Source organism: Juglans microcarpa x Juglans regia, chromosome 7S (genome assembly GCF_004785595.1).
Source record: "Juglans microcarpa x Juglans regia isolate MS1-56 chromosome 7S, Jm3101_v1.0, whole genome shotgun sequence".
Classification (NCBI taxonomy): domain Eukaryota; kingdom Viridiplantae; phylum Streptophyta; class Magnoliopsida; order Fagales; family Juglandaceae; genus Juglans; species Juglans microcarpa x Juglans regia.
The window spans coordinates 16,563,923-16,577,149 of NC_054607.1; the positions used below are offsets into that span (position 1 = coordinate 16,563,923).

General features: G+C 35.0%; 2 protein-coding genes across 4 annotated transcripts; both read right to left on the bottom strand.

Annotated features, from left to right (window-relative positions):
• Positions 1-471: 471 nt before the first annotated feature.
• LOC121241361 (60S ribosomal protein L10a) lies at positions 472-4,403 on the bottom strand. The gene is made up of 6 exons (XM_041139097.1): positions 4,296-4,403; positions 4,040-4,090; positions 3,122-3,341; positions 2,027-2,192; positions 1,470-1,675; positions 472-726 (listed from the first exon to the last, which is right to left on the bottom strand). The coding sequence occupies exons 2-6, from the start codon at positions 4,042-4,044 to the stop codon at positions 673-675; spliced, it is 651 nt and encodes a 216-aa protein (XP_040995031.1). The 5' UTR covers positions 4,045-4,090; positions 4,296-4,403; the 3' UTR covers positions 472-672.
• Positions 4,404-7,129: 2,726 nt separating this feature from the next.
• Positions 7,130-12,943, bottom strand: LOC121241287 (transmembrane 9 superfamily member 5-like). Of its 3 annotated transcripts, XM_041138994.1 has the most exons (9): positions 12,789-12,943; positions 10,595-10,915; positions 10,446-10,486; positions 9,913-10,161; positions 9,573-9,756; positions 9,346-9,480; positions 8,582-8,738; positions 8,006-8,490; positions 7,130-7,370 (listed from the first exon to the last, which is right to left on the bottom strand). In XM_041138994.1, exons 2-9 carry the CDS (start codon positions 10,804-10,806, stop codon positions 7,154-7,156), a joined length of 1,680 nt encoding a protein of 559 aa, XP_040994928.1. In that variant the 5' UTR covers positions 10,807-10,915; positions 12,789-12,943; the 3' UTR covers positions 7,130-7,153. The 3 variants fall into 3 exon arrangements, with proteins under 3 accessions (XP_040994928.1, XP_040994925.1, XP_040994926.1); XM_041138991.1 differs by having other exon boundaries at positions 9,573-10,161; XM_041138992.1 differs by lacking the exon at positions 12,789-12,943 and adding an exon at positions 12,121-12,780 and having other exon boundaries at positions 9,573-10,161.
• Positions 12,944-13,227: the final 284 nt, after the last annotated feature.

Consider the following 13,227-nt stretch of genomic DNA (forward strand, 5'->3'; position numbering starts at 1 on the left):
TTTACAACAAGAGTAACTTTACAATATAACAAATCATATAAATACACGTTAATTTATAAGATTACTTTTATATAATCTATTTGTAGCTAAAATATTTTTTTAAAAATATATCCATCCGTTTTTCATCTATCAACATTAATGGAAAACACAGCCCAATAAAAAACTGCCACATGCCATCTATAATCTTAAAAAATAAATCAAATTAATTGTTAAAAAATTTGAATTTCATCATAAAAAATAATTTTTTATTATTAAAAATTGAAAATTAAGAGAGAGAGGGGGGGGGGGGGGAAGATAACAAAACCACTAGTGGTGGCTGCCATCTCAGCCGGTGCAGCCATCACCACGTGGGTAGAGCGGTTCGGGCCACCCTGCGATTGCCGGGTTGACCCGAACAAATGACAGTTGTGGATGTTCCAGTCGTAATTACGTCCAGAATCGGTGTGAAAAATGCAGTAGACATGGCCAAACTTCAAGAAAACATTCAACAATGCATCATAAGTTCAACAAAACAAATTTAAGACCATATGTTATCTACCTATCCGAAGAACAGAGGAAGGTAACAGCCAACCAACAAGAAACCTTGACCATTTGAAAAAAAAAAATATTACTTGCAAGTAGTAGTATTACAGCTCGCATAAGCTTTTCCTACAAAACTCCCTTGCCAAGAACTCAGTATACGCGTACTGGCTTCCCCATGGTAGTCTTAAGCGACAAACTCCTCACCTGATTTCAAGAAAAACAATGTCAAAACACAATGAAACATGTAATACTTTAAAATTTTAAAATCAAAACACATGAAGATCTTCTTAAGAATGCAAACTAAAAGGAGGATGAAACACAAAACACAGCATTATCTGGTACCCAATAAGATGATTGAGAGATGAGATGAGATGAGATGAGATGGTTTGTGAATGGTAGTGAGATTTGTGAGTTAAAATTTGTGAATAGTAATATGAATAGTTGTGAGATGAGTTCTCAATCCAAACTGGCTCTTAAGGTGTAGATAATAAATGATTTTATAAAGCCAATACGTTAGTTTCCCAAAAGGCAATAGAAGCGGAAAGCACTCTTGACAAACAGTACCCTATTTGCTTTAAAATAAAAACGTCAGAGCCAAATTGCTGCAGAATGTTGTGGTCAATCTTTTGGAATGAGTGGTTGGATTTTATTGTTTTGTTGCAGTATGTAGCAAACGTGTGAACAGTGTGACTACTACATATGTGCACAGGGCCATTTATAAGGAACCATCCAGACAAAAGACTCAACATATGGTCGTGCCATAGATCATTCAGACAGATCAAAATATGATTTTTTTCTGATGACTAGAAAAAATCAAAGAGACAGAGGTGTTCAAAGAACTCAAACAGAAGGTTAAATTAGTCTACATCTAATAAGAAATTCAGTTATCTAACTTATAAAATACAAACAGTCATCTACATTACAGAATACAGAGGAAGAGAACTTACATTTTGCCAGTTCTTTTTCAACAATGAAACAAGAAAATTAACACTCATTTGAACATTTTGGAAGACCTGCTTCTCCTCCATTGCAACATTCCCAACAGCAACTCCCATGCAAAGAACCTTCTTCAATTGGAACTTAACCATAGCTTTCGTCTCATTAACTTTGGACTCGATTGATTCTTGATGAGTAACAAGCGTTGGGAACTTGCCTGTGTCAATAATAAACAAACAGAATCGCACCACAATAGGCCCAATTAAAAAGTCTATCAAGTAATAATAGAGTCTTCAAAGGCAAAAGGTAAAAAATATATTATGCATCTACTGCTGCTAAATAAAATCTCAAAATATAATCTCCAATATCGAATACAACAACTCAATGAAGGAGTGACAAGGGAAAAAAAGGCATAACTAATTAATTTCCATATTGCTTATATTTTAAACCATCAAATAATGTAAACAACAAAAAGATACACAAGCCAAAACAAAATCATTATTAAAAAATGTCCTGTAGAGATAACAGCCAAAAGGAGATGTGTAATATATTTATATAATATACTTGCCTGCCTTGTTGAGGCCAGGGCCCAAAAGACGAGGGATCTGCTTAATGACAGCTTCTGATGCTAAAAAGGCATGGTATTTCTTGGCAAGTTTCTTAACCAACTTCTTGTTTTTGTTAAGCTTTTTCAATGCTTCAACATCCATATAATCTAGACCAATCTTCTCGGCCTGCATGACATTGTAAATAATGTAAAACAACTTATTCTGAAGCAGGCACAAAGTTAGAAAACATAGGGAAAATAAATGCAAGCGTGGAAAAGAGTACGTAACAAAAATTCAACTTACCACCAGAGAGCAAGACAAATGCAAGATTTTATACACACCACTTAGAAAGCTTGAAATTAAAGAATCAGTGCACTCACCCAATAATTAGCAGAACTACTTTAAATCTGTATACTAAAAGCAACCAAGTAATAATGCTAACAAGTGAAAATAGGGATATGGTAGGGACGATGGTTGCCAGAGAGCAGATATCCAAACATGAAAGACAAGGATTCACAAAATCGAGTAATCACTTGCTAAGATATTGATATCTGCATGTTTTTCTGTACAATTTCCTCAGACATATCTTCCCCGTCATGCTCTCAATGGAAAAACAATGTGAAGATTTTACTTTCAATTGACAATATCTCACAGAGGAGAAATTCAAAAGGTGCAGTATTTACAAGTACACATTGCAAAAATCCATAAATCGATATGTAAAATTATATGACGTACAAAAACTTTCCTTTCCTTCTAAATGTTAGACAGATTTCTTTCCAAAATATTTAATAACATTGCACATTTATTTTTTAAAGATGAGTAATCCCAGAGACTGCAAATGCAAAATGTCTTTAATCCGGTTAAACCCCGGCCCACGTAACATGTCCCCATCACATGGATTAGGTTATAAATGACAAAGCTCAGAATAAGAGGTCATAACAATCTTCAGAGACAACGACAATCAGTACAACCATCAAAGAAACCAAAAGACCATAGGCACTTGAATCTACACGATATAAGGAAACAAGTAAAGATGTGGAGCCTTGTTCGAGATGGAACCTATAAAAAAGTTGCTACAATTTTTTTGTTTCAGCCATGTACAGTAGTATCAGTACCTCTTCAACATGTTGGGCATCTCCAAGCATGCAGACTTTCATCTTGGGACGAGGGATGTGTGGCAACTTAACAGAACCACTGAATCGCTTATCCTTCTGGGGATCATAATTTTTCAGCCCAATCTGGAGTTCAATGGTCTCGGTGAAATTACGCTTCTTATCTTTGGATCCGTTGAAGAGGGTGGAGATAGCCTCTCTTACAGCATCACTCTGAAGCTTACTGTACAAGGATCAAACAAGTCAGATAAGATATACTAAAATGCATCACCTTGATTACTTCCTTCATAATTATCACATGATAAGATTTCTACTAATGACGACAGAATAATGAAGTGCTTGGGGGACTCAGAGCGAGAGAAAGCACTAGCCTTCAATGTTCAGTTTATAAGCAACACCATTGAACGCCAGTCCTAATAAAAACTAATAATCTACAGCAACATAATCATGATTCTGCCAACACATTTCAACAGATCACAACCCCAATAAACAAAGAGACCGACTAAAACAAGCATACACAACCTCTATTCGCAGCTTTACTGAAGAAAAACGAAACAGTATTGAGAACATTCCAACTAGCCTACAGCCATCAATGGGCAAGTTTAGCTTCGGTGAGAGGTGAGAGAGGACTAAACATGTTCCTGCATATAGGATAAGTACTCTACCAGTATTTAAAACAATAAAATCCAACAAAGTTATTTAACAAAAACCATAAAATGAAAAGGTTCAAAAACAAATGAAATACAATTTCAATAGTCTTAACCCATCAAATCTCATCCGATTATTATCAATTATACAATTTGCATTGCTAATCATCACAAAAGCTTCCACATTTACTACGTCAAAACTCCAAAAGCTAGACCCTCCTGACATGATTCGGCATACGAAAAAAAGGCACCCACAAGCTGAGATTTCGAATACCTCATATTTGAAAGTCTGTTTTTTCCACAGTCCAACTAAAATATTTTCCTCCTGCAAACAAAACCATATAACGTCAAAAGGAAGGCCATCTTACAGAAATATACATCCAGATATATTATGATTCAAGATCGAAAAATAAAAACACATGACTCGAACATTCAAAACTCCACATTATTTCCCGTGACTTCTCGGGAAACAAAAAGAGGACTACAGACCTAGAAATGAAGCAAGGGGGTAGGGGAGAGAGAGAAGTTACCCAGAACAAAGAGGAACTCCACGACTCTATCGGGATTTCTGACGGCTAAGCATTCAGCATATATAGCGATGGGAAGAACGGGCATGGCTGATAAACCCTAAGAAAAATGTACTTGTGTCAGGAGCCATGGTGGGCTGGGCATTGGGTGAGTGGCCTTGACCTTAGCCCAGCTCGGATTCATGGCCCACATCTGATATGGGTTTTGAGTAATATTATTCAAATTTGGTCTAAAGCCCAGCTTTGATATGTTTTGATCGTTTGAATAATAATTCTATATTTCTTCTATATTAGATTATTTTATTCTATCTCAAAATATATATGGTAGTATAGAGAATATAATTACTCATAGGCTTGTCCGCTTAATATGATTTAATTTAATTAATATTAGATTAATATTATATATAGTTATGAAGCGTAGAAACGTCGCGCACTCCTTTGAAGCAGAGTATAGTCCACCATTAAAAAAATAATTTTTATGTGAGTTTCATATTTATCCATTCATTTTTAAAACGAGTGCGCAGCGCTTGCACATTCTATGACTATATTTAACATTTTCAATAAAAGACATCATTGAATCACAAATTCCATTTTTTTGAGCACTACTACATCCATAAAAGAATTACACAAAATAATCTTACAAACTGACGTGGTTTCATCTGATATATTAGATCTACTTTATAACAAAAATAACTTTACAATCTAGCGAACCACATCAAGCTACATCAATTTGTGAAATTATTTTTATGTAATCTCTTTGTGGTTAAAATATTTCTTTTTTTTAACAAATTGAAATCAGACTAACCAGAAAAAATTCATTAATCTTTCACTACTCCTTATAATAATAAAATAAACAATATAAAAGTATATATTTTAATAATTATTATCATAATAAAGATATTATTTTCAAGGACAAAATACATTTTGTGGATAATTACTAAACAACTGTACATTATAATGATTAAAAAAAAAACAAAAAGAAGCAACAAAATAAGTTTCTATGAAAAAAATGGTGATGATATTACCTAGAAAGAGATGTTGCTCGAACTCAGCTAAAAAATTAAATAAATAACAATGGATGTTGATTTATTGGGTCTTTTTAGAAAGAAAGTTTTTATTACCTATAATTATTTTCTTCTAGAGAGAGAAAGGGGCAGTAAATAAAACGAAGGAAAAATACAAAAAAAAACAAAACCGTATATTTCTTTCAGATATAAAACTCTTTTTTTCTCCACTCAACAACAAATATCAATTTTTAGCATCAATTTATTTCTAGCTATTAAAAATAGAGTTTCGCTACTTATCATCCTCACACATTATATTTATTTTTATTTTTTATTTTATTCTTTTAAAACTAGTAGAATTATTTTACTCATCATCCAACACCACATATTTAATAAGAGAAAAATAAGTAAATGTAATATATAATTTGTGAAGATAATGCATAGAATTTTTTTTATTAAAAAATATTATTGAAAAAGAAAAGGCTTTTGCAGCAAAATCCGCCAAACGTGTGGGTGGCCAAAGCTGAAAATTTTATCATCTACTGTAGCCAGTGACCATTTTAATATTTTATGGCCGATAAATGTGATCATTTCAGATTGCTCAGAATGATATAAAAAGTTATCGAAAATACAAATCTTCCAATTGTAAAAATTTATGTTTACTTATAAAATATTTAAAACTCATTTGAATAGTGAGATGAGATGAAATAATTTTAAATGAATTGAATAAAATATTATTTTTAATATTATTATTATTTTAAAATTTGAAAAATTAAATTATTTATTATATTTTATATGAAAATTTAAAAAAATTATAATAATGATGTGAGATAAAATAAGAATATTTCTGTATCCAAACGAAGCTTAAAATCTTGTTGTTCTTTCAAGTTCTCATCTCGCACCGACACACTCTCTCTCAAACTCAAACATTCGCATCATTTTGTCTCAAAATCACCTTCAATAAGCCTGAAAATCTCACCATTTTAGCCATTACAAAACGGGTTAAGAATTAAAAAAAAAAAAAAAACCCCAAATTTCCACAGCCAATATCTCTCGATCCTCCTCTGAGGTCAACGCTCACTCTTTCATCTTATGTGTCGGGATCTCAATGCACAAACACCAGAACTCTCCAATATAACAGGGAAACACTCTCTGAGTTGCAGTCAAAGCAGTGCAATTGATCTTATTTAAATTGGAAACTCATCTCATCATTACAACTTTTTCAAATTTCTACACAAACACTCTCCTCTGAGGTCAACGCTCACTCTTTCATCTTATGTGTCAGGATCTCAACACACAAACACCAGATCTCTCCAATATAACAGGGAAACACTCACTGAGTTGCAGTCAAAGCAGTACAATTGATCTTATTTGGATTGGAAACCCATCTCATTATTACAACTTTTCTAAATTTTTACACAAAATATAATAAACAATTCAACTTTTACAAATTTTAAAACAATAATAATATTGAAAAATAATATTTTAACAATATTTTATTTAACTCATTTAAAACCATTTCAACTTATTTCTGAATTCAAACGGAGACTTCCAATCAAACTAATACATGGATCTCTCCAATTAGAAGGAATTGTATAATTCTCACAATCTTCTTGTCTCTGCGTCTATGCACAAGCATTAGTGCTTGCAACATGCATGTGTCAGTGGGTGAGTGACGGAATTTTTTTCATAGATATGAACGAATTTTGTAAATGTTACAATCTAGATAGACTATTTTGTACCCTCTCACCCCGCAGACACAAGAAATGCAAATGCATATCCGCCTGTATGTATGGATTTAAGGGGAGAAGAGAAAGATGGAGCATTGTATCATCACTTGAATGCAGAAAAGCATATTCATTCGCTTTTAACAGCTTGGTATATACGACGAACAAACATTAAGGAAGCGCGAAAACTGATTGTACCCAGAATCAGGAAGAATGCATAGCACATACAAGCATTATAGCCAATAAAGAAGGATAGCTGCATGAAACTGTTCATATTTGACCTGGCATAGAAGTAGATGCTATAGCCAAACATAAAAATGGCTGGCGAGCCTCCACACAACATCGATCTGCATCAGCCAAAGAAAACATGCAGTCAATACACTAAATATAATGCAAAAATAAAGAAGCAGAAGATTCATGGTCTCTTTCCTTCAACGAAGAAGCTATCCCAAAACTCCAATTATACATCTGCTTAAAATTGTGTGCGGTATTTACGTTTTTGTTGCAATGGAGATAGAAGGATGTTCGACTGCTATAGATAAAAAAGGAAGTATGAAGCAATAAAAGAAAAAAAAAATCCTTCCAAAATCCAGAAAGACAAGTAAAAAGATGACCATCTGATCCTTAAAACATAAATGGTCTATTATAATAAACTGGACAGAGCCTTCAGATTCAGATGAAGTATTTGAGACCAAGCAGCCCATTTTGCTATAAACAGGAAAAATTTCACTATCATTCTGCCTCATCTAGTTAGTGTTCAAACATGACCTACGGTGTTCAAAATTTGGTCAAACCACTGATATTGAGCCCTCCTGAAAAGATGTGAGGAACAGACCATTTATTATTTCAAGCCTCACAAACAGAAGATGCCATATTCATCCTCAAAAAATTCTTAACTTTTACTTTTCAAGCTATGGAGTGACAATTTCAGAACCCAATTATCATCTGAAAGGAACGAGTATATTGCATGTGCTATACATACCTCCACCACCATTCATGGTCTTCCACAGAAAGCTGAATATATGTCAAGCCAACACTTAGCATTGAAGTTAGTAGAATGACGAGGATGAAGGTGATAAATAAAATGCTGGCAAGTGTGCATATTTTGTAGCCCCACATGCTTGCATATAAGTGGTGTAACTCAAGGACAATTGCACTCAAAGATAGAAGACCTGCAATAAACATTTGACAAGGTGTTTTTCGGTACCAAGCTAATGGTGGAATCTCTCGGGGGAATCGCTTTGTGGCACAAGGTGCTTGAAATTCAGATCTAAAACGATATCCAATCACCCCTCCAAAAGCAAGTAATGGAATAGCAACGCATGTACACATAAGAAGAATCAATATAATGGTGCCAAATGGAAGTGCGGCTGTGGCTCCATAAGATATGGCAACTGTATTAAGAATAGATGCTGTCACAACAAACGGACCCAGATACAGAATCCCAACAAGACGAACACTCCTTTCCTGGAATCAAATATTGTCTTTGTCACAAGGATAACAAGTTACGAAGGAAATTGCAGACAAACAATGCACTGAAAAAGCATTGAGCTCTTACCCATCCAGTCTCAGCAAATTGATTGTGGAAAGAAGCAGCAATGTACCCACCAACCACAGATGAAAGTGAATATATCAAGACGAGAGATGTGAACAAAGCTCCACGATTGTAAGGATAGAGGACACCGAGAAATGCCAATAAGAATAAGACAAAAACCCTGAAGGGAAAATGCAGAGACAAGTTGAAAAAAACGTTCAATTTGTATTCTCATAAGTCAAAGATATTGAAAAACAGTTAGCCTGAATGGCATACATGACCTCTGCAATGCATATCTGTATGTTAAGTGCCGAAGCACCCCTTTCTATCCCCATCACGATTTGCTAGTTAGTATAGACCGACTGATATGCATTAATAAAGTCGCAGACCGATTAAAAAAAAAATGCAATCGCAGTTCATTAAGCTGGATCCAAAGTACACAAGCTTAAAGAAGATGACATCCATCAGCAAAAGTACCAGCTGTATAGAGATGCAAGAAATCTGCCAATCAAGGTCCACCAAGACACTACAGACCATCCAACATCATAATGAACTCTGGAGGTATCTAATTGGAAAATGAAAATATTAACTAGGCATAAAATGCCATATTACTGCAGGGCATGGAATAAAGGTAACCCTGCATGTCAACGAAAGGCAAGTAGAGTACTATCTAATAAGGTGTCCCCTGACACCTAAAAGCCCGGATGATGCTACTCAAAGTATATATTGCAAATGTAGTTTTGATACACTGATACAATCAATTAAGAAAATGGTTAAAAGTGTCTTACAGGGTTAGCAGCTGGGTACCCACACCCAAGACAGCACAAAACAAGGACAAATTGGGAGGACGTCTAAAGACGTCACCATGAACATATTTCCAACCAACCTCCTTATCTTCTTCTTCTTCATCCCCATCGGCACACCTGAAATAAATGAAGAAGTTTAGGCAGAAAAAGTAAAATAACCACCTACATAGCTGGCCCCCAAAACAGAGAAGGCTGAGCAGTGCAATTACTTTCTCATATCATTCTTGAGACGCCGCATTAAAAGCAAGGCAAGCAATCCCATCAAGAGTACAATAATAACAATTGAATTAATAAATGAGAGCCAATGAATTTGGCGGATAATTGGCACTGATGAAGTCCTCGTATATTTGTCCATCCTGTTCTCAAACTTGGCTGCGCTCTCATTCCAAATAACTGAATAAGTGAAAGTAACATCAATTTCAGCATCTTCTTTTATCTCCACAACATGATTAGGATCACTAAATGCGTGTATTTCTACAACTCGGTCCCCATTGTAAAGAGCATTAAACTGAACATGTTTAAAGAGATAATACTTAGGGCCCTCCTCACCCAGAATCTCACTCTCCTCTTCAACTTTCCCAATGAACCCCCACAATGGAAGATCATCAAAATACATCTGGAAGTAAAAATCTTCGCTCACAACATCCCTGAACTTAGCAACTTCAGGAACTCTAAGCCTCTTCTGGCAAAGGGTCTTCCCAGTTATGTTCTCCCGGAATTTCAACTCATATAAAGCATTGGTCAAACGATCACCATTCAAGACTTCACCAAAGGATTCCTTCTTCTGGATTACTGGATCTGCAAGCCACAACATAGAAAACTCAACTTCTACTGCTTAAAAGTAGCACAAAATGTAAATCTAACAACTACCACATGTAAACACGAATTCATATCAAACACTTTTTTTTTTTATATATATAGGTTACTCATATTGAGCAATCTGACTCAGAGGGCAACATGATTGGCCATTGAACATGGCAAAGCTCAACAAATAAAAACACCCATAGAATATGTAAGTTATATTTAGGGCTAAGGAAACGACAAAGATCGCTAAAATCTTATTACATGCTGAAGTAGCTAACCTGGGCGGCAGAATGGCAAGTCATAGTAGTAGTAGGTCTCACTGCGAGAGAACACAAATAAACATAAAGATCAATATGTATACATATTAGGATTGGAAGTGAGTTCAGATGAGAAATGGAGAGGTTGATATACTCAGAATTTGGGGTACCTAGGATTGTTGAGGGGCCCCACTTTGTTGACATATAAGGGTACAAGATCTCCCATATTGTATTGGCGGTGATTCGGAGAAGCTGTGGTGGAGCGGTCAGTGAAGCTTAGTGCTGCGAAAAGGATCGCCACGAGCTTGATTTGGGAGAGTTTAGACATAGATATAGAAGAGAGAGAGATTGCTTTCGAGTGAAATGACATTATCATTCTCATAAAACTCTGCGTGCTATGACAAAACTTATTAAACAAATCTTCCTACTAAGCTCTTCTGATAAAAATCCCCATCTATCCTTAGACATTTCAGCCTCGTACTTGCATGCTCCTGCATTTGGGGAGGAAAATAAGACCGGGTGAGTGGAAAATTCAGTAAAAATATACCCAACCAATTAAAAACAGTTGAGTTAAAAATATTTTGGGGAAGTTAACACTTTCATCACATACATGAAACAGCCTACTGGAATATTATTGAATTTCTTTGCAATTGAAGTGGATGCATATAATTATAGACAAGTACTGAACTCATAACATTTATCGACCCTTAAAATATACATAAATGTACATTGTCCACAATAAACAAACTACTCTTACTTCCCTAACATGCTTGGAGCTTTTATAATCTATCACTTGCTAACCTTTGGCCAGTATAAAATTTTGCCTGTATGCAGGGGCTATGTGTAACCAGAAGGGACCCCTTCTCAACCTTGCCCCAGGTTGAGTGACTTTCCTATCCATCAAACTAACACATGGGTGGAAACTTTCTCTCCGGCGATGGATCACCCATAGTGGTTGCACTCCATCTCAGCCTCAATATCAGGCTTATTCATTAGGACATTAAAATCTCAAAATATTCATTTTCCTTAAACACGTGCCATTCTTTACATCTTTCTTTCGTTTCTTTGCACAATAAAAAAAATATAATCCCTTTCTTAGAAATTGTCCTATTCATTATAAATAATGCATGTAACACATGCTTTATTTGACAATAACTTATGCATGTTTTAAAATATCTCCTATAAAACTTTAAAGTCATTTATGTGATATAGCACTATGAACAAACAAGAATAAATCCTTTTTTTACTGTAAGTCCTTAACCCTCAAGTTTTACTAGAGTCCAATTACGCAATCGAAGGCCTAAGTAGTTCCTAAACTGGAATCAATGTTGTTTTTTTTTTTCAACAAGATTTCAAACTTCGGCTGAAACTTACCCAATGTCAGTAATTCAATTTTCCAATAGACTTCCATGAAAGATACACAATGTATTCGATCAGAGAAAACATTTCCCCCATACTTTATAAATGTATAGAAAAAAGAAAGCTTTAGAAATTAAAAATCTCAAAATTCAAAAGAAAGACTAAAATCTGACCAATGAGACCAAACCAAAGATTTTTATTCTTTTAGCAGAAAAATAGTATCACATCACATTTTAACCAAAAAAAATCTTAGAACGGTGGATTTGTTGACAAAATGGGAGCTTGAAATCATGCATTAAACTAGCCTAAATGCAAAAGAAGATCCAAATCAGAACAACTCAAATTACTTCGCCATAGTTCGCCACTCTGCCAAGGTCAAAATTACGCTAAAGCTGCTTGAAACTCGCTAAACCATATAGTTTAACTCCTTGGGGCTTGGTTTTCCTTTTGACCTTCTTCACAAACTTTTGCTCTTCCACCAAAAAGGCTCGAATGATCCCTTCTCCGACAGCACCTCCAGACAGTACACCGTCATAAGCTCTGTTAACAGTCCTCCGGATCCTATTTCTAGTGACGGGACACTCAGGCCCACTCGCTCTCTCCTTAGTGCTCTGGGACCTTCCCTCCAGGGATTGGATTTGGTGGCGTAGCTGTGTCGCGTATGTTCCGCGAGAAGCTGAACCACTTTTTACAAGCTCTCTCTCTCTCTCTCTCCCCCTCTTTACGCAAGGATTTTGGGCTATAGAATGGGAGGAGTAAAGAAAAAGAGGAATCCGAAGAGATCAAAACTCATTACAGATTTCAACCAGACAATGCTATCCCTCCCGCAAACAGATACTCAACGGATTCGAAATCTCAAACACGGTCAACTCGAAAAGAGATTAAATCAAAACAACAATTCCGATCACTAAATTCAAAACGAATAAGAGCAAAGCGATAGAAAATATTCGTTACAAGTTCAAACGCAAACAATTTATGCGGAGAACACAGTGATGTGGGTTTTACCTTGAGCCAGCAAAAGAGACCTAGAGAGAAGGTCAGAGAGTGGTACGAGCGTTGCAGGGAAGAGAAAATTTGTAAAGGAACATGCGTTCTTCTGCGGGTGGGTTAAAAAAAAACAAAAATACTTTATCTACAAAAAGATTATACAAAATAAACACATAAATTGATATTATTTAATATAATATATTAGATTATAAAATTATTATTATTACAAAGTTGATTTAACGAATTCTATAAATTTACGTCAGTTTGTAAATTTATTTTTATATAATTTCTTTGTATTTATATCAATTTTCTTAAAAATAATAAAAAAAGAAAAAGATAGGGTGCATACCAAACTGCACTTCCAATATGCACCCTAGTTCATGCGGAGCAAAAATCTGAAAATTTGATTTTTAATTCAATTCCGTTCTAGTTCCGCTCGACTCTAAATGAAGTTGGA